Below are 24,267 nucleotides of genomic sequence, written 5' to 3'. Positions count from 1 at the left end.
GGTTTCATGTCACTGCGCCATGAATTTGAACTCAGTCTTAAGCAAATTAGGATTTTTGTTCATCCCGAGGTCAGTAACGTGTTCTGCAGTTAGTTTCAAACGGCTGAAAGGATTCACAGCGTTACATTCTGACCCAGGAAAAACTCGAGGAGTGACAACAGTTTTAGAAAAAGGCCAGAAAAACACTGTAGATCACAGCAGCACCTGTAAACAGCTGTATTTACCTTTATTTTCACTCTGGTTGAGAATATTGTGTCACTAACACAAGAATGACCCAAATACATCTCAGACCTACCAGCACTGCTTTCTTTTCATATTGAAGTTATTCTGGAGAGGACTCAGAGTTTGAAAGTGTCAAAATGTCTGTTACAGTTAGAATAACAAATCACTGCACAGGAGTAAATAAGTAATAATTTACTAAACCAAAAGAATAGGTATTAAATATAATGCTTAACTTCTTGTTGTTGGCGGTTTGATCCTTGTTGAGTCGTCGAGTCCTTCTTTCTCTTGCCAATATGAAACAAAAAAGCCAGTCGGTCAAAAAAAATCAGTCTTGCAGATGTTGCGTGTCCCTGAGTGTGTGTCGGATGAGAACATTTGACCGTCTCTAGTCTACAGCCTGAGCAGTGAGCATGTGCACGTCTCCTGTAAATGCATTATCAAATCCTGCTCTCAATTTGTCGATGACAGCCATGCTCCGTCACAGATGCGCAGTGCTGTGTATTTGCAGGGCGGCGACCGGTGTCAGCATAGCGGCCGGGAAGCAACAGCAGATTAAACGCAGCTAGAAGCCTGATGGATGTCACTGTACACTGCATGCATCACAGTCTTAATACTGCGTTGCCACTTATGCGCACGCCATCCCTTCCACATATCTATGAATATGGTTTACAGCATATAATAACAGTAATAAGTTCCTTATGGAGGGATTCTTACCAAAGTAGCTCGGTCAATCCACAGAGAGGGACGCTGAAGGGCTGGGGGGGGGCGGTGGACCCATGCAACATGTCAGAAATATGCCCTGTGTCACCCAGAGAGTTGAGTACCAGAATAACTGATGTCCACTCATACTGTGGGTTATTCCCACAGATGTGGATTTCATCTGTCTGACACAAAAGCAGGTTCGTAGTGGTCTGATGAGTAATCGCGGTGGAGCAATAAGAAGGGAAACTCCTGGAATCTCTGCGCTGTCTAAAAATCCCTTTTTGACTCTGTGTAAAGTGAAGCTATTAAAGTCCAAAGTTTCGAGGCTATGCGTCTGTGACTGGCGTGTGCTGTAACACTCACATCTGCTCTAATGTTTAGGCTTGATCGTGTATGTTATTGTGTCTCGCTAAAGTACTTTGAAAATAATTAGAAGTAGATTTTGTAATATTATGATACAATCCATAGACCACCAACAAAAGTACCTCCATCTGCTGAGCAGACACGGTACAAACTCACAATGTGTTTGATGTGTGAATTTAGCCCTCAGTCAGCCATCAATTAGCGTATTGGTCATCAAAAATGTGAGAATTCCCGATCTAGATTATCAAAACATTTTCTTTTAAGGGAAAACTCTCAGTGCTTGCTCTGAAATGTTGGTAATAATCCCATTAAACATGAAAACTTGATGGAAGCCCAGCTACAAGAACTACAGTAGGTTAAAGTTAAAGCATTTAGAAAGATTGATTGGGGTCGTTTAACTTGTGCAGTCATAAAAGAGAAAATTAAATATGCAAAGAAGCGATATGTTTGTAATACACCGGTGGAATGAAAAGGGAGTTTTCCTGTTGCTTCAACTGTTAGTTGCTTCATAACTGCAAATGCAATCGATGTTTTTAGTAAACAGCGTCCTATAGCCGGGGTGTGGCGATGCCGTCAGGAGGGTTTTCACTTGGGCACAAATGAAGCAGTGTGGATGCACTTCCTCGGGACCTGAGCAGCATCTCAGCCCAGCTTAGTGAAGTCTTGTCACTTGATATTTTTCAGTAGAAACTTTCTTTGAGCTGCTGTCGGTAGATTTTATTTACTCATTTTCAGCTAGTATATTCATGAAAGAGGGCTGCACCTCCGGTAGTTCTGAATAAACCACAAGGAGACTGAGGCGGCACACGTAGGTCTGGTTATTGATTAGCCAAGGATCTTGTTTGTCTGCTGGCTCTAACTCTATGTTCTCTCATTGTGTCTCACTGTCCCCGCAGAGCTGCAGAGGGAGGGCAGCATCGAGACCCTCAGCAACAGCTCAGGTTCCACCAGCGGCAGCATCCCACGCAACTTCGAGGGCTACCGCTCGCCGCTGCCCACCAACGAGAGCCAGCCGCTCAGCCTCTTCCCCACCAACTTCCCCTAGGACTCCTTGTCGCTGGCATCCGTCCCACCCGACCCCCTGCTCCGCCTCCCCATCCACCATCGTCCACTCACGCACCGATGCGGTGTATTGAGTCCAAATCAAAAGATTTGTGTTTCTATGGTCAGCATGTTTTACTTTTTGTTTCTTCTCGTCTCAGACGGCTGCTCACCAATCAGCTGCGGCCGCCACTGATCATTCATTTCTGGGGTTGAATTTTCAAGCTGCTGAAAATTGTGCCAATTTCCACTCAATTCAAATCTGATCATTTTAATTCCCAAATCATTCCAAAAACACAACCGATTTGCTGTTTACCCTCGAATTGTGCTCATGTCTGGGTGGAAACACCTGGACTCGTTTATTGCAGACTTTTGGAAACTCGTTCATTTAAAGGGTAGCAGCTGTTTTGAGCAGCTGCTTAGAAGTACGCTAAATAAAGAACAGATAAAATACAGTTTAATATTTTGATATGTCTGCTGTCAGGGAGAAACGTCCAATATTTTCAATATTAGAGCGTAACCCTGCTCGTTACCTTGTTGCTGCGTCGCCTGCTGCTCGCTCAGCTGCCGTTGTTCTCCGTGTGTTTTTGAAGGTTAGGTGTGCCCATTGTCTGAATGAAGCGTATGAAACGGGAGTGCTGACAGAGGAAAAAAAGGAAATGTTTGTTCCAGGCAGCGACGTGCGGGAGCTCCTTCTCCCCCTGTAAGAGCGTGTTGCTGCTGTCATGGCCTCCCGCTCAGTGTTTTAGATTCAATTTGCTCCTTTCATGCCTTTGATTTTCATGTAATCACATTTGACAAAGGGTGCAGTAACGAGATGACACTATTACTGCTTTGCTGGAGTAATTTAGATGTTTACAGTGTAATCGAGATATGTTTCTGAAATCATTTGGATATATTTCCCACTCCGCCTTTCCAGATAGTAAATTTTAATTGAGCGCAGTAATGGAGGCTTGTGTAGTCGTCACGCCGAATTTTGTACATTAACAACTTTTGACCAAAATCTTTTTCCTGTTCAAGATCTTTCAAATCTATATTTTCCTCTCTTTTTTTTCTTTGCCTGCAGAAATAAAGAGTTTGTCTGACAGTTTGTCCAAAGTGAAAATAACTGCACTCCCAAGAAAATGCTCGAAATGTAATTTGCAGTGCTACATGTGGTCTGCCTGCATGTCAGATGTGCTTTCTCAGACACAGAATGGACAGTAAAAAAAAGAAAAACATCATTGTTATTTTTGTTGTTACATTTGTGAAACATTGACTTCTTTCCCTGCATTCATGCAAGAAAAAAAACAAAGTGAAGAAAATGAAACTGTCTTTTGTCCTCACTCTGATTGCTCCTAATGTTCCCATTTCAACCACGGCGGTGACCATCAGCACACAGTACCACTGCTAATTAGTGCCATATTTTTTAACAGGCAGTAACGGGCGGTTAAAGGACGTTTTATGGGCAACTCGTGCTCTTTGTTCTGAGAGAGAAGTGAGAGGGCATGTTTGTTTCTCTGTTAATCAGCAAAACTTCTAATTCTAAAAACAAAACTGATGACAGTTAAACTGAATGAAATTAGATTAACAGCGTGTGCTTTATGTGCTACCATTGATCTCATTCTTAACACTGTGAGCTGCAGTGGAACCTTCCCAGCCTTGAAGAGAAAAGATGCGTAACCATCAACAGCTCGCGTCGTACGCTCATGTATATTTCAAAAGGAAAATGGCTACAGCACGAGTTCATGAACAGACTGAATGGATCAATGTGAACCTTTGCAAAGTGTGTTTGTTTAGGCTGATGTGCAAGATTCCGTTACGAATAAAGGAAAAATAAACTCCAGCTGGGAGGATGTGCCACTTCACCAGAGGAACTTCAGCATTATGCAACATAAACAGAAAGGACACAGCAGTTTGCAGATGAAAGTCACTTTATTTTGTCATGTTCTTGCAAACACTTTACATTATTAAATATCTTCAGAGGTGCACATTTTAATACAGAGGAAGTCTCCGTCACCACCACGGACATGTTTGAAATGTAACAAAAGTTCCACACGCACCAAAATCCCTAAAAATGTTTTAAATATATACAATTATTGATTTCTAGCAAGTGGGCAGTGACGTGGGAGTACACGGAAAGAAATTCTGAATGACTGAACTGAGCAGCACTGTTTACATGAACTCAGAGGAACATGTGTGCTGTTACTGAGCTCCTAAATCTGCTCCCTGATTTCAGTCAGTGAAGATGACACAGTTGGCTCCCTGACTTATAAACTGCTCAAACTTTGAGATTTCTTGATTCTGATCAGAGCTCCTGCTTGGAAATGTGTGATGAGAGAACAAAACTTGTGAATATTCAGCAGGACTGTGACAGTATTAGCTAATCGGGTCAGCAGCCGGCAGTAGAATATAAGAAGAGTGCTGCAGGTTTTTGGTGAGATCAGCGTCCAGCTCGACTGAACAGTTTCCCAGAATCATCTCAGCATCATTTTGGTCATCAGAGATTTTGTTAGTTTGTGATTCTTTAGGCCAAGTGCCAACAATTGATGCTGTTGCATAACTGTGCACCGCTTTCCATTTAGTGTTATCAATAAACATGCTTATTGCCAGCTGCAGTTCAAAACATAATTTTCAGAATAAAGAGCAAGAGGTCTGCTGGCCTTCTCTGAAGTGTCTCACATTGTATTCTTTGTGATAAGTGTGCAGTGTTCCTCGTAGCTCACACTTTCACTTGTGGAAGAAGGCCGGTTACACAGTGAGTGTGTGCAGCAACAAGCTCCCTTCCAGGCAAAGCATTGGGCCCTGAGTTCTGTTGCTACTCAGCAGCTTTTCCTGAGTTTGTGTTGTGCACAAGGCAAATTAGATTTGAACCCATGACTGTCTCTCTGCTTGAGTTTTTACCACCACGAACTCCCAGCTGGCTTCAGCATTTCACTTCAGCTACAAACCAATACAGTGTTGTTCTTTCGTGTATGGCTGTGCAGTTGGAGAGTGTAAATTGGCTCCCTATGGTGACTGTAAATTACAAATCAACTGTTCGGGAATTCAATATTGGCGTGGATTCTACGTCCTCAATAAAACGAACTCGACTAGTTTTTAAAACGATACACACTGAATTTTGCGTTAAAACGGGATTTAAAGAGACATGCATTGCTGTAGAGAGGGCTGTAAACACACATTCTGCAGAGATTATTATTTTCATCTTTTTCTAAATATGTTTTTGGAGAAATTCAGTGAGCGCTCCATTTAGTTGCACAAGGTTGAAAAAAAGTGCGCGGTGGACTGACCAGAGGAAGACTCCACTCACACTGAAACACTCAGGCTGTGCTCTAAGGACGAAAATTTGATGCTTTTATGTTTAAAGTTTCGTTGTTTTCTTTTCTTTTTTTTTTGTTCTTATTTTGACTAAATTCAGTGATGTTAAAAATACACTGAAGCAGTTTCCAAAGTATTGTGGAGAAAACAGGCTGCTGATTTTAAATAGTGTGCAACAAGTGATTAATTCAGGCGCATCAAATCATATGTTAGAACCCTGATGCTGAACAGCACAGCTGTGTGAAACCTGGTTTTCTGGCTGAAATCATTATTTCTGTGAGCAGGATAATTATTCGAAAATTCAAATGAAGCGACGCTGAAATGAAACTGTGTGAAAAGTCTGGACTCGGTGTTCCTGCGGGCTCCCGGCGTGCCACCCTCTGAGACCACCGTCACGCAGTGACATTCATTCAGAACTTTTCAGGTTCGTTTCATTCAGACCGAGTCATTCATATTGCAGTGCGTGTGATCTGACGTGACGTGACGTGACTCTGATCCGTAATTCGATCCTTCGATATTTCGGATATCTGTCGTTCAGGCGTGATTTTAATTTACTGCAGCTTCACTGTTTCTGCCGCGTTTTAAATGATTTTCAGGCTGTTTAAAATTTTTCATTCTCCAGGTGTTTTCATAAGGATCGAAATAAGAATAAAGCGTATTTGTTTAAACTTCCCTGCCCTGGGTGAGAGGTTTTCTGTGGGCTATTTAGCGGATGTCCTGATGTTTTGCGGTGCCGGGTTCCTGAAAGCAGAGGCCTGCAGGTACAGCCTCTCCTCCTCCTCCGCTCCTCTGCTGCTGATCCTTAATATGATTCAATGTTCCCGGCGCTGCAGCTGCTAATTTAATCTCTCCATGCTGTCAACACATCTGCAAAACACACAAAAGATTATTTTGCTGTTTAAAAAAATGTGCCTCGATTTACATGAAATGGTAATAAATGCTGTCAGCTGGATGATGTTAAATACCCGAATGTTTGCTGATTAGGATGAATTTAGACCTGCTGTTCCGAACCACAAGCATGCACATAAACAGAGTGGAATCTCTTTCTTGGATTTATTTGGTAAAACTGCGCGCAAAAAAGAGACTTTGTTGTAGTTTTTAAAAACAAAAATACAAATATAATCTAGTTGAGCGATTGTTTGCTCGATGTGCCAAACAAATGTTTGTTTGTTTGCTTGTTTGTTTAAAAACTATAAATAATAAATGGAACTTCATAAATGTTTAGATTTGAGTGGATGAATCTTATGGGGTTTTTTTCTTTAAGCTTATTGTATTATTATTAATGTGCCTTCGTGCGTTTTGCAGTCACATTGTTTATCGGAGAGATTCGTAAAACATCGATTCCAGGTTTAAGAGAATCGCTGTAAATAAGGATGAACTTGCTTTGACAAAAATTTGTGCAGTAAAAATAATTTGTGTCCGTTCGGGTCCAGAATCCAGAAGAATTCACCCAGCAGAGCTAATTATTGGGTCTCGGGGTAACCCTGTATACTTTTCAAGGATAACGTGCAGACATACTGCACCGTAAGTGCGCCGTTACTTCTAGATTTTCAGGAGTAATATCAGGAGATTCCAGCTGAATAACAAACACAGTTTAGGTGCAAATATTATTCTTACTTTTTTTATCTTAAACTTTAATATTTTAGTATTTCCTTCGGGAAATCTAAATAATTTCTCACATCCGGCCCCCGGATGTCCGCGAGAAATTTCCTCTATAAAGTAGTAACCCGACAACAACAGAAGCCCGTTTTAATTCATAGTTTATTTCATATTTATCTATTTTTTTTTCTACCTGAGATTAACAGCAACAGGTGATGTCATCATTTGAATTTCCTGTATTCGCGTCTTTTTTCATCTCTGGACAAACTCAGACACGTACACGAGCGCAGCGCGCCGTGCACCTGTGGCGCCACCCAAACGTCTCCTGTCCCTGACGCAGTGACCAGCAGCATCAGAACTGAGATGGCTGAAATGAGCAGGGGGATTAAATGTACTGAAACGGAAAGACTTCAGATTTCTGTGAGGCTGTCTGCTGCGTGACGCCTGTAGCTGTGACAGCTCTGTCACCCTCCTCTGGTTCCCTCGGGTCACCATAGCGCCCTCACCTGGCGTTCCACCTGTCAGTCAGACGCACCTTAACCCCTCTATTCAACATCGTGGACGCAGATGAGATATGGCGCAGAATGCAGCAAGGAAGGTAAAAGGCTTCAGCCCTGGATGTGAGTGGCTGTAGTTCATGACTGAACATGTGTAAGGTGTGAGATTTTTATTTTATTATTGTTATTATTATTATTTTAATAGCATATCTGTGATGCATCCGGTAATATCCAGATCCAAAAACAAACAAGCAAACATCTTTTTCGATGCATTGTTCCAAATAATATGTGTGCGAGAGTGTTTGAGTTTGGGAGGGCTTAAGGAAACATTTTCCTTTTGCTACAAGTGAGAAGTGATATGTTTCATTTAGCAAAGGCAGCCGGAGAGGAGCAGGAGGAGGAGGAGGTAGAGGAGATGAAGGAGAGGAGGAGGAGGAGGAAAGCTGCTGGTAGTTACAGGAGGAGGAGAGAGAAGGAGGAGCGGGAGAAGAGAAAAGAAGGAGGAGGAGGAGAGGGCCGCTGGTCGCCGGGTTTCCATGTGACAAGGGGAAATATGAGGGACTTTGACAGGTCTTAAACGGTCTGGCGCCAAGGCCTCAGTCTAGCCGCTAAATATAGCCTGAGAGATGATGCAGGGAGATGGGAGGAGAAGATGGAGAGATGAAAGGAGAAAAGGAACAATGCAGAGGAAAGGAAGAAAATAACAATACTCGATTATAGACGAATATGGCGCAAAAACCGTCCCGTTACGTTGTAATTAGAGCGTCTTTGGCCCGGATCGCTGACACAGGGGCCAAATGACCGGGACGGAAGGCGCATTTTACGCACAGTTGTATTGTCTTGTATTGAACGGACGAATAAAGGACATAGAAAAACCTCAGTCAACTTCCTACTGTATGGAAAGCGTCCTGCAAGTAGTTAATTCGGGGTAAATATGATCCTGCAGCTTGAAGTGTGACAAGCAGCTCCAAAGGTCTCTGATTTAAGCCTCCAAACGTCCTCATCTAGGCTCATTTCTGACAACTATGTGATCTTATTTTTTTTTATTATTATTTTAATAATAGACATTTTCAGACAACAGAAACTGACGACAAAACCAGAGAATTTGCTCATTTTTGGCGCATTTTTTCTTCGCAGACTGCTTCATATCCACATCCCCAGCTGACAAACACATGCCCAAAGAACAAGTCTAAGGAGCATATTTACTGTCTGCTTCCATTAGTCCACAACACACAGGACACGTTAATCTATCAGGCCGATGCCCCTTCCACGTAGAGCTCCCAGCAGCCTGGAGCTCTGCTGCCCTTAATGACTTTTAAATCGCGCTTGATGGAGATTTCTGTACCGTTGAAGGCACAGAACAAATAAATGGTGACTAATTTGTAAAAGCATTGTTGATACAATTATCCAGTTGAGCATTCCAACAGAAAAACCGTTATCCACCTCCATATGTTGCTAATCTGTTTTCATTTGTGTCACAGTAAAGCCCAGTGAGCAGCTCCCAAAGTCTCCTACGTCTTCATAAAAATAAAAAAGCAGCTTTAGGGACGAGTCAGCTGTTAGATACACACCACAACAACACCCATCTTAATTATTTTTACACTGAAACAACTCTTCTTAACATTGACACTCTCTGTGCTGCTGATGTGTGTGCCGTGCGGGAGCGCATGACCTTCGGGGGTGTGTGTGGGATCCACTGGGCTCATGGAAACGGCTTCATTCAGGTGTATGAGCCCCGTTCACCGGAGCTACTCTCTCTCTGGCCTGCTGACTCTTTTACGCATGGCTGTATGATGGGAGTCGAGCAACAAGTGTGTAACACAGAGATGTGCAGACATCCCATGCTCTTAAATCACATGACATGCTGTATCTGACACACAAGCCGAACCGTGGTGTCGGTTTGGAGATATCAAATCGTTTTGTTTGCACTTTTCTTTTCTGATTGTCTTTTTTGTTTTGAGGCCGAACGGATTACTTGGTAGTTTAGAAGCATTTCGTCTTTTGATTATTTTATTTTATTTATTCAATTTTTTATTTTTTTTGTTTTGATGTTTAGATTTATTATTGAAGACATTTAGATGGCTAGTAAGAATTTTGTGCGGGTGTCAGCGGAAGCCGCAGAGAGGCGGCTAAGTTCCAGGGGTTCATCGGAAATGCGCAGTTGTCGCTGACACACTTATTCAGAGGGATTAACACTTTTTGTTTCAGTTTTTGTCCAAGTGACGCCTGTGGCCCACTCGCGATCGTCCCAGCCCGGAGAGGGCAGCTGTTTATCCAAAACGAGGAGGCGGGGGGGGTGGGGGACTCAGATCCGACACTGAGTCATGACCGAGGCAGGACAGTGGAGCAGAGCCGCAGATGAGACTTCGCTTCACAGCACTTGAGGGTAAATCTAAAGAGACAGGAGATTGTTCTTACTGTGGCGCATCAGCCGACCGGCGCCGAGCGACTCTCCAACAAACCGAGTCCGAGTTCACTGGATTCTGCCGAAGGAGCTCCGCAGAGCAGAGTGCTGGAGGCTGGTGCCCCACACCACCACCACCACCACCCCCTCCTGGCTCCTGGAGTCCCGCACTGCTCTTGGTTTGACAAAATACAACCTGTCGGAGATTACACACCACCACGGCCTGCCCCAAACTCAGACTGAGCTCTAAATCATCTCACCGCTGTTTGATATCGGAGTTTAAAAAAAAGAAAAGAAAAGAAAAGAAAAAATAATCCCCACGACAGCCAGCAGCACCGCAACAGCAGGAATAAAGCAGCGACACAATACTAACAAGTTCAAATACATGCAGTAAACTTCATCTGCAGCCAAACAAGGAAGAGATGGTATCGAAGTGAGCACTCACCGCTTTTTTCTCCCTCATTTTTCTCGCAAAATTCACTCATCAATATTCATCGGGCTTCCTCTGTTTTTGCTCCACGCAGCATCAGAGTTGGTCTTTTCCAGCCCGCTTTACTCTGCTGCCGCCTCCCCGTCAGCCCCACCAGGAAAACGCACAGATACGCGGCTCCCGCCCGGGGAAACCGAGCCTGTTTGAGGCTCGATTCAGTATACACACGGTTAACATAGCCTGGACTAGTGTGAGGCAAATCCAGCCTAATCGTCAAAACAGCCGACGCTATAATTACGAAGTCTCTATAGAGACTATAGAGCGACCGAGAGAGCAGCAGCTCTTGAGAAGAAATCTCTCCGGAATGCAGAGCATGAGCTGCGAGATTTACTGCTGTGACATGTTCGAAAACACTGTGGCAAATATGGAGAAGTGAGGCTGTTCCTCTGTATGAAGGTGAGTATTAAGACACTGAGTCTGTGGACAGGTTGGGTTTTTTTTCCGCAGGCGACATTATAAAAAAGCTAGCCGAGAGAGGTGATGCCTCCACCGGCCAAGAACTAAGGGCTGACCCGGTGTTTGGCTTAGAAATGGGGGTGGGATTTCCCGATCTTTCCTGTCATTGGTTAATATTTTATTCTGTTGACATGTTTTCTTACTGCTAATGCTTCCGACACCTTCTTGTCCCCCCTCCTCTCCTAGAGTCTGGCCGGAGCTGTCAGAACCACGCCTATAGGGGCCCACAATTGGTCCAGAAAGCGTAAAATCAGCAATCAAAGGGGCTTGGTTCATTAGTGTTGGGGATGGAGGCAGGAAGGACATGTGAGATAGTCACAGATCTGCAGTGAACGGGGCCACATCTCTCCAGTCAGTGTGGGATGACTGAGAAACAGCTTATTTCTCTGAGAGGCACACAGCGCAGCCGGGCTCTGCCTTCTACTGAAGCGCCACTTCTGCTGACGGACTCGGTGCAGGAACCAAAGGAAACGCACATCAGCAGCAACTCTGGGCTATTTTCTTCACCCCGATAACGCGCTGTGTGTTCACTGTGCCGCTTTACAGACATTACTGAGTGCTGTCGAAGAGCGGACCTTCTGGCTCTGGGCTGGGGGGAGATACCATTAAAATATCTGTTATTTCACTTCGCTTTTTGTGGATGCACCGATGAGAGATCCAGTTTTCACAGGGACTGCAATGGCTTATCACCCTTTCCACGCACACCGGCCGACCGACTTCCCCATGTCCGCCTTTCTAGCGGCCGCTCAGCCTTCCTTCTTCCCGGCGCTCAGCCTCCCTCCCGGTGCTCTCACTAAGCCGATCACGGACCACGGCCTGGCAGGGGCGGCGGAAGCTGGGCTCCACCCGGCTCTCAGTCACCATCAGGCGGCTCATCTCCGCAGCATGAAAAGCCTGGAGCCCGAGGAGGAAGTGGACGACGATCCAAAAGTTACACTGGAAGCCAAGGATCTTTGGGACCAGTTTCACAAACTCGGAACGGAGATGGTTATTACCAAGTCAGGAAGGTAAGAACTCTCGTCCGATGTGTATAGATCCGCTCACGGATATCCGGAGAACGTGTTTTTATTTCCATACAGTTTAAACCCTTTTCGGTTCGTCCAAGTAAGTTCGGAGAATTACTCGAGAATTTTAGAGCAGCTAAAATGCCAGTAAACGGCAGCCTCTTTTATCAGGCCTTGCACGGTCGGTACATATTTTTCCAGTGATTGTTGGTTTGCTCATTTATTTAAAAAATAAAAAACTACATTAAAAAACAGCGAGGACACGGCATTTACCAGTAATTATACCCTCAATAGCAGTTTTAAATGTAGTTTTAAATAACTATGCCCACATCTACATTTGTGGGAGAGGAGCCAGTTATTGAATAAAGCTCCCGTTTGTCTTGAAATATTTGTCATCTACTTCCACCGTGACCACAGCACATATGTGGGATATTTTGGGGGAAATGTGGTAAGAGCTTTGATCAGGTTTTATCTCTCAAACTGCATTCTGTGGAGGCAGCAGAGCTTCTGGGTTTTATAAACAGGCTGTCACTTCAAAAAGCAGGGACATGAGGTGGTGTGGTCATAAATATATTCCTCAGCTTTGTAGTGGATGGCTTGGACACACACACGCACAGAAACACACACACACACGCACGCACTGTGTTTTTGCGCGTTGCTGTCGCCTAACTGTGTGCAGCTTTGGAGAAGAATATCTGACAATTGCAATATTTCTGCCTGTACGAGCGCCGCGTTTTTCCCTCAACGCCTCTTTTGTCAAATTTGCTCAAATGTTGCAGGATAATGTGCAGTTGTGTTTGGCTTGTATCGCGGCGTGTTGACTCCCCGTGTGTGTTTCTCTCCGCAGGAGGATGTTCCCTCCGTTCAAAGTGCGAATAAACGGCCTCGATAAAAAAGCCAAATACATCCTGCTGATGGACATCGTGGCGGCGGACGACTGCCGCTACAAGTTCCACAATTCCCGCTGGATGGTGGCGGGCAAGGCCGACCCCGAGATGCCCAAGAGGATGTATATCCACCCGGACAGCCCGGCCACCGGCGAGCAGTGGATGGCCAAGCCTGTTGCTTTCCATAAACTCAAGCTGACCAACAACATCTCGGACAAACATGGATTTGTAAGTACAAATAGAGTTTTTTCTTTCTTTCTTCTGTGCTGGGAGGATATTTTTCATATTTACACGCTGCACTGAGTGTTGGAAATATTAGAGGTGACATTTTCGACATGTATGGATTTTTTATTTTATTTATTTATTTATTGGAAGACATGAGGGGAAATGGGTGATAGTGTGACCACGGGAAAAAAAATCCGAAAATAAATAAAAAGAGAGCACAGAGCGAATTTGTGGTGTGAAACTGCCACAGAAAAATGATCAAGTAGCTTCAGTAAAGCTGAGAGACGTGGAACACTCACATAAATTTGCTCAGAGTATCAGCGTCTTCTACAGTATTCTAAAATGAAATAAACGGAGAATATAATACGTGACGTCTTTACACCCAAAGCTTTGTCACTTTGTCGCTACTTGACTTGGAACTTGTGTCTCTTCGCTGTTCTGCAGAATATCACCGGTCTGCATTTTTCTCCACCCTGATATCCAAAGCCAGGCCCAGCTGCCTGAGCTGCAGCACCTACAGGCCTCCTTACCTCCTGACCGTAGTTTGCACTGCACCTCCCTACTGTACACCTTTGTTTTAGGCCGGATTGTATTGGGAACTTAAAAGAAAAGAAAAAAAAAAAACCCAGCATATCTAAGCCGACTGTTTGCGAGGCTGAGGATTAAGTGGTGTATTACCAAATCGGGTCAGAAAGATGAAGTGAGTGCGAAACGCTCCCTCCAGCTACTAACCTCATATGGCTGTTGTATATATTGTGTTTTTTATATTTTCATTTCTATATTTGTGGAGTGTGTTTTATCCAGAATAACTGGTTTTACTTTGGGGTTTTTTTGTTTTTTTTTTTGTTTTACAAAGCATTTAAAATCAAATAAATAATAACGCTAGCACTTTGCAAAGGGGCATATTATCAAATTTTGCAGTGTGTATCTGAATGGCAGCCTTGTGTGCTTTCTACTGGAAATAAATGGAACATGACGCGTCAGTCTAAATAATTTGCAATAGCTAAGAAGCAGAATTTCTTGGTGTGTGCAGCGCTGATTTGGGCTTGTACTGCCTCGTACATTCACCTAAAGTTATTGGTTTTCTGTATATTCACTGTTACTTTGTATCCGGTCCATTTTGGGGGAATTTTAAATTTTGCGTGTGATGTCTTTGATGCGTCAAAACAGACCACCGGGCAGTAACTCCACGCCGCTCTGGTGTCTCTGCGTGTGTACTTGTGAAATTTGTAGCTCTTTGTGCTGTTAGGAATTGGATCAAATCATTTTTTTTCTGTGGTTCTGATCGCTCATGGCAGCATGTGTGGCCTGGTAAGGTTTTTCCCTTTGCCCCGCACTAATTACAGACCAGGCTGCTTACACAGTAATTATAACAGCATCAATAACAATGCGCTGGATGATCCGCCTGCAACAGATTCTGCCTGGTGTCGAGGTTGAGCATCTGAGAGAGAGAGACATAAACATGCCGTGATATTCACTCGAAAGCTTCGCTTTCTGTGTGTGTTGGTCCAGACGATCCTGAACTCCATGCACAAGTACCAGCCCAGGTTCCACATAGTGCGGGCCAACGACATCCTGAAGCTTCCCTACAGCACCTTCAGGACGTACGTGTTCCCCGAGACCGAGTTCGTGGCTGTGACAGCATATCAGAACGACAAGGTGAGTCAGCGTTCACACTCCACCGACGGCCTCTAATATGGCTGCTATACTTTGCATAATAAACATCCTAAATAAACGTCCTACATCAGCGTCCTCTCCCCCCGCCACCAACCCCCGAAGACTTAATCTGATTTTGTAGGTCGCCTAATTTCCCTGCAGAGGACTCCCATGTCCCTCTGGATTTTTTTTTTAATTGCTGTTTTGCTTGGATTTGTGGCTGCAGCCGACATATCTAGCTATGAATTCAAATGGAGTGTGTGTGTGTGTGTGTGTGTGTGTGTGTTATCGGCTATTCACGGGCTATAAATGGGCTATTACCTTGTCCAGAAGTGAATAAATTAGGCGTATAAATGCTGGAGAATGGAGGTTATGAATGTTGTGACGTTGCGTTAAAAATGACTGACGTCATATTTGAAAGTTTTGTCTTGTCAAAGTGACACTAGAGTCATTTATTTATGTATTTATTTATTTATTTTCATATCCAAGCTAATCATTCCTACTGAATTTGTAAAAAAAAGAAAAATGATGGCATTATTTTGGAGCCCTTGGCTGTTCGTTCGCCTCGTTCTTGAAGCTAATTGGGACTCGTGTCCAGGGGCGGGGGTCATGTTCTAAACGTTTACGGCAAAAAGACACAATTGAGGAGGCATTTAAAGGGCTGGTCACACTGCAGCTAGACTGGACAGATGCTCAGACTCGCTGCTCAAACTGGAAGCGCCTGAAGCGTTGAATTCTGGGGCCACGGAGGGCCTCCAGGAGCACGGAAGCTCCCCCGAGGCCTGTGTGGCTCCTTCAAATACACGGAGCCACATCGGCCTCCTTCACATATCGTGAGGCAGCAGTGTTCCAAACCGCAGTATTAATTATTGATATGAGCGTTATCTGTTCAAGTATTGCATCCTCCGCCATTTTTCTGGGGTCGAAGGCCTCTGTGGCCCCACAGAGGAATATTTCGTGGCAGAATTTCTCTCCGGGGGCCTATGTGCATAACGCACCATCATTACGTTTTAATTAATAATGCGAATGCAAGGTCTACGCTGTATGTTTGTTAATCCAAAGGCATTGTTTTAATACATGTGGACCAGGTGGAGACACTGGGGCCTAACAATGTAACAATGTGTGTGTGTGTGTGTTTGTGTGTGTGTGTTTTACTGTGGTTCTGTGTGTATAAAACTGCTCCTGTCCTTCTATTTTGGATAGATAACACAGCTGAAGATCGACAACAACCCGTTCGCCAAAGGTTTCAGAGACACGGGGAACGGAAGGAGAGAGAAAAGGTACAAACTGCTGTATAACACCTGCTGTGTGTGTGTGTGTGTGTGTGTGTGTGTGTGTGTGTGTGTGCCTGCGCGCTTTGAATATCGGCCTTTTTTTATTCAGCAAAGACAACTGATTTATTATTATTATTATTATTATTATTATTATTATCATTATTATTGCAGGAAGCAGCTGTCCATGCCTTCGCTGCGGATGTACGAGGACCAGTGCAAGGCGGACAGGGAGGGCGCGGACTCGGACGCCTCGTCCAGTGAACCTCCTGCCGGCAGGGACACAGTCCACTCCCCGCTGGGAGCGGGTACCAGCCCGCTGAGGTTCAGCAGGCCAAGTCGAGGTTAGTGATACTACCGCTTATTTTTTCTTTGGTGCAGGGGCTTTGTTAGATTTCATGACAGCGGGGTGCGTTAATAGCCACGAGCTGCTGTAATCATCATTTAGGTTATGAAGTAATTTCATATTTTAAAGTGATAAAGTATTAAATTAGTTCAATTATGAGTGCAGAGTAGATACATTATTGTCATACATAAATTATCTATTTTATTATTATTACCAATTACTATTAGTCGTAGATTTTTATTGTGGCATTTGCTTTTTGCGATTCAGTTTTTGCTTTGTTTTGTTTTTTGGACAGTGGTGCGTTCAGATAAAACAGTGACATGTCTTTAAACGGTGCCACAGGACTCTGACCTCCATACTGTTTGGTTGTTACTCATATTACTGTTGGATTTGCGTTGGTTTTTGGTTTGCATTCCTCACCTGTTAACCAAAGGTTGCCTAAGATAACGCACTGACCCGCCTTTATTTAATTTGTTAATTTTGTTGGTAAGAACTGTGTATAAAGACAATAAAATCAGCCTAATTTTGGACTGCCGTGGGATTTGAAATTCAAAGTTTCATCTGAATGTTATAACTCTAACCGCCATTATAACAAGTTCAAAAATATGTGAGTCCATTAGGTCTCAGTATTTAGTTTTAAAGGGCTCTGATAAAAATTTAAATATGTTCATTTTTCCAATCTTTGCTCACTAAAACAGTACACACAGGCTGACAAGGAATATTTTTCAAAATTAATACAATATTTAAAATGCAGGTTAAATGTTATTTTCTCAAAGACTGGAACATACAAGGTGGATGTGGAGAGAGCGTCCCCACCAGCCTCGTGACCACATGATTTGCTGTGTGTGGGTTAGAGTGGAGGACTGGTGCTTATGTGTCCTTCTCCTTTCTGATTTCTGCATCTTAGATGATAAAACATGCACTGACAGCGAGCAAGAGCTGGAGCATCAAGATGAGCGCTGCACCGGGTCCAACAGCCCAGGACCCGAACCCGTGTCCCCCTACAGCTCCAGGTGTGAGGAGCGCATGAGGGAAAGACCCATTGCTGAGAAGAAGGATGACTCTTTATTCAGTATAAGGAGCCTCGAGAAGGACAAAGTGGAAAGCAGGCACAGGAAGGACACCACGGACGTGTTAACAAAGGACTCGGAGGCTGGAGGCATCAGTGCCACTAAGGATGCCTTCTCCCCTCTTGTAGTCCAGACCGAGAGCCCCTCACACTTCAGCCCAGGCCATTTACAAAGCTTGGCTCTGTCTGGCCTGCACAGTCAGCAGTTCTTTAACCCTCTGAACACCGGATCGCCACTGTTGTTTCACCCTGGGCAGTTTGCCATGGCCCCTGGAGCCTTTTCCGCTATGGGCATGGGGCATCTATTGGCCTCTGTATCTGGAACAAGTGGTTTGGAAAATGGCAGCCTCTCCACCCAGGGCACAGGAGGAACCCCAAACCCCTTCCCCTTCCATCTGTCCCAGCATATGCTTGCCTCTCAGGTAAGGAAAGCCACCCACTTAAATGATTTAGTGCATCTCCACACCTGTAGCAGTCATGTGATGTCAGCAGGACAGGGAAATAGGATTTACTTTGCCTTCTTCATGCTATGATTGTTGACATAAACTCTACACTCAGCAAGCTCGGAATTTAGGTTTGTTGATAATTAAAACAACAGTACACTCATCAAATTCACCTTTTGAAATGTAGAATCATCTATTTGTAAAAATAAATAAATAAACAAAACAAACCCAGGAATATATATTACTGCTTCAGTGCTTTTTAAATCAGTTTTAAATAGTCTGAGAAAATGGAAGAATCTGATGTTTTTGTGAGTAGGTAAAAAGAAGAGATTCTTTGATGATCGTCCTACATCAGTGATCTTTGCACTGACTACGTGTCTTTCCTTGTTCGACTTTCAGGGCATCCCCATGCCTCCATTTGGGGGTCTCTTCCCGTATCCTTACACCTACATGGCAGCAGCTGCAGCAGCAGCCTCAGCCTCAGCCCTCCCAGCCACCAGCACATCCAGTCCGCTCTCCAGGAACCCCTTCCTCGGCTCATCCAGGCCACGGCTCCGCTTCAACCCCTACCAGCTCCCGGTCTCTCTGCCTCAAAGCTCGAGCCTGCTCACCACCGGCCTGCAGGGAAGCATCAACCCAGGCTCAGAGTCCTCCAAACCGGGCAGTAGGGAAACCAGCCCAGCACCGGAGCACCACAGCAATCACAAGACAGGAGCCTCAAGTGGGAGGGTTGCGTCTCCCAAAACCTCCGTGAAGGACTCAGTGAACGAGCTGCAGAGCATCCAGAGACTGGTTAGCGGCCTGGAGGGCCAAAGGGAACCCTCCCCAAATACAGACTGTCCCAAGTGATTAAGACTCTCTGACTGGGATGAAGACTTGGCTTGAATACTAGAGGACTATAAGTGCATATGTCCTGTACAGCACATTACAGAGACTGGGATGAAGGCATGACTGATGGGCGTTGATGAAGGCCAATTATGACTATTTTTTGGAACAAAGCTGCAGGTAGACAGAAATATAGTCTATGTAATTATATTTAATCTTTTTCAGTTCACAAGTATTGAAAGTTTCCTTCAGAGCTGACCTGTTGGAAAGCGTGAAAAGCTTCAGCACCATCAGACACCAAAGTCCTCCCTGAAATCCCAGTGTTTTTAGGGTTAGCTTTTGAGGACGGCCAGACCCACCAAAACAAAGAAAAACACAAAACAGAAAAAAAATCCCTGCTGCAATTCTACACTCATTAAATAAAAACGATTTAGAAAAGAATAATAAGGAAATAACTCAAATGTGAGGAAAATAAAGAATTAAATAATCACAAAAAAACTTTAACCTAAGGTCAAGGATGTCTATCAGAGAGTCACAGTGACACTACAAAACAAGCAAACAAGTAGTGAATTAAACTTCATCATGTCATATCACAGGTGGACCACGCAAGGCCACTATCGGCCTCTTATACCGGTCTAACCTGCCCGAGAGCCTGCAGCTCCGCACTGTGCGTGGGGCACTGTGGAAAGTGTGTGCTGTTAAGTTTGGGTAACCTGAAGCACTTGAGCATCCGAGCCTGGTTTCTAAACTCCACGCCTGAACACGAGGCTTACGACCCCGACAGGCAAGTCTGATTATTTCAAAAGGGATGGAAGGTGAACGTCCCGCCTGCGAGAGGAAGAAAGAACCGTTTATCATTTAATGCCAGAAAAAAAAAAAACTTTCTGAACTATTTATGTAATTAAAAAAAATCTGTAAATAAAGCTAAGATCCAAGAATATGCAATTGGTATTAATTTATTCAAGGCTGTATATTAGCGTGTATATATTTCGAATGGAACTTTCCCCTTCTTACTTATCCTGCCCCCCCTCCTCTTCCTCCTTCCGCCCCGTTTTACATATACTGTACATCAAAGCTATTTAGCGCTTGTTGGTTTGAAAAAAAAAAAGAAAAAAAAACTGTGTATGAAGCATCGATGACTTTTTTTAGGAGACGTGTGCCATGTTTTAGTCTGCATCCACCGACAAACACAGAGGAACAGAGAGCGAGATAGAGAGAGCTCCACATGGATTCTAAAACACCTCAGGTTATTTCACTTCAGCCAGGAGACATTCAAAGTAATTCCTCCTATGGGCGCATCGTTCATATCTATTCATAAATATATTTAAAGTTGGAAATATCTTGTTTATGCTGGTTGTCCGGGTATTTTTTTTTCTTTTTGTTTCTTTCTTTCTTTCTTTTTTCTTTTTTTTTTTTGATTGTCTCACAATTTCAATAAAAAATGTTGTGCGAAAGGTTGTATTACTATTATTATTATTATTATTATTATTATTATTACCTCACTCTACCAACTGTCACCACTTTTGGAGCCTTTTTAATGAAGTCATCTAAGCTAAGGTTTCACACAAATAAGGGCCTGCTTGTAGACACACACGCGTACGCGCGGGGCAGGAGCGCCCCCTGTCGGCCACATATCGAACAGGAGGAAAAAGTGTGGTTTACTAAATTTGATAAGAAAATTTGTCTGGGTCGAGTTTGCATGTCATTAAAAACAGATTTAAATTGCATGGTGAAATTTGTGGGTCAAAATTGCTGGCAGAATTTTTGCATTAAGACTACAGCTATGACTATTACAGCGTGCTTTATTGTTTCAGACTTTACATGAGCAAACGAATTAAAGAGCAGGCTTTGCCTCTCTTTAATTGCATTTTTATGTTTTATTTTCTTGTGTTTTGTTGCAGCAGTTTGTCACATCGTTTTAGTTCCTGGACCTGTCTTCTGTACACACAGCTCTATTTCGAGCAGGTCCTCGGTCGCCGTCAATCAGCATTTCCTTTAGTATTGTGTGTATTTTTAGAAACACTGAAGTGATGGAAGTATTTATAGGAAGAGCTTTCTCTGCTGCGCTCGCACACATCCGCTGCAGCCGGAGAGCAGCTTTAACTGTTTAAAGCAAAGAGCAGCTCACAGTCCGACCGGACTAGTGTGAAACAGAACATGTTTTTACCTGCGGAAATAAATGTTGTATTATGAAACCAAACATGGAATGGTGTTTGGAGTTTGAGCCTAAAGTAATAAGAATTAATGCAATATTACGTTAGTGCTGCGTATTTGTGTGTGTGTGTGTGTGTGTGTGTGTGTGTGTGTTCCTGTACATTCATGAACTCATCTTCAGTAGAAATGTGACTTGCGCAGAGGCCTGAGCAGTGTGTGTGTTTATGTGTGTCACTGCATGTGTGTGTCTCGGTTTAAAGGGTTAAGCAGGGGGAGTTTAGGGCAGCAGACAGCCTTTTGTCCGGGACCCGGCGTCTGTCGCCTGCCTGCCGGCCACAGCCTCCACACCGCCCCGCTTCCTAATTAGAGAGCCTCCCCTCTTCCTCCTCTTCGTCCTCCTCCCCTTCTTCTTCATTTTTCTTTTCTTTCTGCAGCGACAATCACAGGACTCTCATTCTGTTACGGGGGCCATTGTTGCCACTCTGTTATCTTCAATTAACAGGGAGAGCGAGTCGACCTCGCACACTGGGAGAAAAAAGTATTTGTCTAAATCAATCAGTCAGCGAGTGATCAATAGGCTCCTGTGGAGGCCCCGTGGATCATAACTAATGACTGGTGACGGCGTGGGGTAAAAAGGCCAAGATTATTCACAACTTTGTTAAATGATCAGTGTTGCTCTATGATGTTATTTATGCTTTTGGAGGAAAACAGGAGAAAATGCGCAGTTCGTTTGAGACAAACTGCACCTTATCCTGTTTGAACTGTGTGAAAGCTAAACAGCAGCGCAGAGGCTCTGCTTATCTGCAGGTCTGTAGGAGAGGTTTCAGAGCCTGCTGGGATCTAGTCTCACATCAGTCAGCATGCCCCAGATTACACAAATATTCTACTGCCTCCGGGTGTAAGGTTACTTATGTAACTGCATGGAGAAACTGGTAGTTTATTAACAGTTTTACATTTGCTTTTCTTACAGCTATACTCGGATAAAGCAGTCATGCCCTGCAATCGAAAAGCAGCTAAATACCCTCGTTCAGCAAATGTTTAGACCAAACTTATGATTATTGGAATGTTTCAGTTTCGTGAAACATTACAGACTGCTTCTGCTCGTGTCAGGGGCGAATGGCACACTTTATTATTCAGTTACATTTTATCTGACAGTCATGGTGACACTGAAAAGGAAAAAAATGCTTTTCATTAGATTTTATTGAAATAAATAAAAAAGTGTAAATTGTTTGAAATTAGCACCAACCTGACAAGAAACAAAATAAAAACAAATTGAAAAAAAAATGATAATGTTATATGCAGCTAAATCACGACACAGAGGTTAAGCTTGCTTACGAAACATATATATGGGCATTATTCATATCTGATACTTAATCGCCTTTGACATGGTTCAATTCTGAATGTGATACTTTTAATTGTAGTATTATGACCATAAATAGTTCTTCTGCTTTATAAAACGTGAAAGTCCATATTATTATCTTTCCTCGTGTTATTTGTCTGTCGCTAAATTAGAATTAATTTAAGTGCATAAGAAACTACAGCAATGGAAATCAAACTCTGACATCATTCCAATTTTCCACTTTTAAAGGGTATTGCTCAAATAAGTCTGCTGATCTTATGCTTGCTTCATGAGATTAAAATATGACATTAATATAATGGGGAAGAAATGGACTCATGACCTCAAAAAACCTCCTTCTCATCTCTGAAGAGGCTGACTTGGATAATAATGTGCTGATCTATTTTACAAGTGAAACCGCTAGAAACCAATTAGATCCGATGCTTAACACATAAAATTACATTTTATATTACAAAGTGAAAATTTTAGGCTTGTGCATAAACATTTAAACAGCAAAAAAAGTTAAAAAGTTAAAAAAAAAAAAAAAAAAAGGTATACATTATGTTCTGTAGCTAAGTTTTGACAAGCTGGCTAAATGTTTTGTATGTGTGAAAGAGAGGGAGGTATTGGTACAGTATGTTGGTCTGACAGTGCCGGGAGACAGCCCAGAAACCTGTATGGTGTCTACAGAGTGTGTATTGTTATCCTGTGGCTCTGCAGGCTGCTACTGAGAGAGCAGGCAGCCTATTGGTTGCTTAGCTCAGGTGCAGCCTTTGCACTGGTTCTCAGTGGAGCAGGAAGAGTCCAATCACAGACCTCTGTTCTCCTTCAGGACAATGCAGGGAGAGGAAAAAATGTACAGCCCACAACTTCAGTGAATGGCTTCAGGGAGCCAATTCCTCACACAAAAACAGAGACATGCACAAAAGCAGAACATACAAATGGAAAGGTTCTCATTTTGTTTAAATCCAGTGGCATGTGCTGAAGGGAGAAAGTGCAGAATGCTTTGAGTTAACTTCATGAGAGCAAAAGATCCATTAAAAACACCTAATAAACACACCTATAAAATGCAGCTCTAATAGAGTACAGGCAGATCAAATGGGCCACCAAAGCTGGAAACTGAGCGAGCATAGATCTATAGAATGAAAGAGGAACGGCAAACTAATAACTATCATCAATATTCAGGTTACATGAGTGCTTTCAAATAAGGAAAGGAGTGCATGCAGCAAGTCATCAAGTGTGTGTGTGTGTGTGTGTGTGTGTGTGTGTGAGTGAGAGAGAGAGAGAGAGAGAGAGAGAGAGAGAGAGAATCCTACTTTTTGGGGAGTTTGGAGCTGAAGTGTGTTAGCCCATCGCCCCCTCCTGGACACTGAGGAAGGGGAAGGATGTCTATTTGGACTTTATTTAGACTGTGACAATATTAATACAATAATAAATAATAAATATTAATAATAATACAAATTCACAGTGAAGCAAAGTTTTTAAAGCAGAGTAACATGCATGGAATCTATAAAACAGACATGTTTGGATTTTATGTAATCACAAGGACTTTCCTCTACAAATGATCTAAATGCTTCTTTTTGTTTGTTTTTTGTTGCTTTATTAAAAAATGATGCATTTAATCAGTGTATTTGCTCTGGGCCTACATTGATTAGACTCACATGTTACACGATCTTTAAATTACACTGCAGAGTGTTTTGAGGCAACTGCTGTTGTGATTTGATATGAATAAAACTGAGCTGAAACTGAATTAAATTGAATTCTTTCATATTATCCACCGTAATAACTCTCCTAGTTAAGTTAACAGTCATTCTATTATAGTTCATACTTTTTTCTTAATGTTATTTTCAGTCATTCTACATTAGTCTTAGCATTTTTTTAAATGTGCTACTAAAAGTCAGTACAAATATATTTATGAAGTCATATGATTTTGCGTTGAGAACCAGCAGGAGACTGCCACCACTCCAAAAGTGCTGCTTC

At 43.1% G+C, this 24,267-nt stretch overlaps 2 protein-coding genes and 1 long non-coding RNA gene across 5 annotated transcripts in view; 2 read left to right on the top strand and 1 right to left on the bottom strand.

Annotated features, from left to right (window-relative positions):
- Positions 1-3,551, top strand: part of bcas3 (BCAS3 microtubule associated cell migration factor) — a 315,717-nt gene extending 312,166 nt beyond the window's left edge. For both annotated transcript variants that reach the window (XM_019367610.2, XM_013276535.3), the window contains one exon: positions 2,184-3,551. In XM_019367610.2, coding sequence (XP_019223155.1) covers positions 2,184-2,332 — 149 coding nt within the window. In that variant the 3' untranslated portion in view covers positions 2,333-3,551. The remainder of the gene's footprint in view (positions 1-2,183) is intronic.
- Positions 3,375-9,696, bottom strand: LOC102080197 (uncharacterized). The gene is made up of 2 exons (XR_002064564.2): positions 7,418-9,696; positions 3,375-6,492 (listed from the first exon to the last, which is right to left on the bottom strand). It is a non-coding gene; the product is annotated as an uncharacterized LOC102080197 (long non-coding RNA).
- Positions 9,697-10,056: 360 nt separating this feature from the next.
- Positions 10,057-19,930, top strand: tbx2b (T-box transcription factor 2b). 2 transcript variants are annotated; one of them, XM_003453568.5, is made up of 8 exons: positions 10,057-11,011; positions 11,258-12,078; positions 12,923-13,190; positions 14,700-14,846; positions 16,047-16,123; positions 16,289-16,458; positions 17,368-17,951; positions 18,372-19,930. In XM_003453568.5, the coding sequence occupies exons 2-8, from the start codon at positions 11,720-11,722 to the stop codon at positions 18,819-18,821; spliced, it is 2,055 nt and encodes a 684-aa protein (XP_003453616.1). In that variant the 5' UTR covers positions 10,057-11,011; positions 11,258-11,719; the 3' UTR covers positions 18,822-19,930. The 2 variants fall into 2 exon arrangements, with proteins under 2 accessions (XP_003453616.1, XP_005474503.1); XM_005474446.4 differs by having other exon boundaries at positions 14,694-14,846.
- Positions 19,931-24,267: the final 4,337 nt, after the last annotated feature.

This window comes from Oreochromis niloticus, linkage group LG14 (genome assembly GCF_001858045.2).
Source record: "Oreochromis niloticus isolate F11D_XX linkage group LG14, O_niloticus_UMD_NMBU, whole genome shotgun sequence".
In the NCBI taxonomy this organism is placed as follows: Eukaryota; Metazoa; Chordata; class Actinopteri; order Cichliformes; family Cichlidae; genus Oreochromis; species Oreochromis niloticus.
This window is presented reverse-complemented; position numbering and strand designations above follow the sequence as displayed.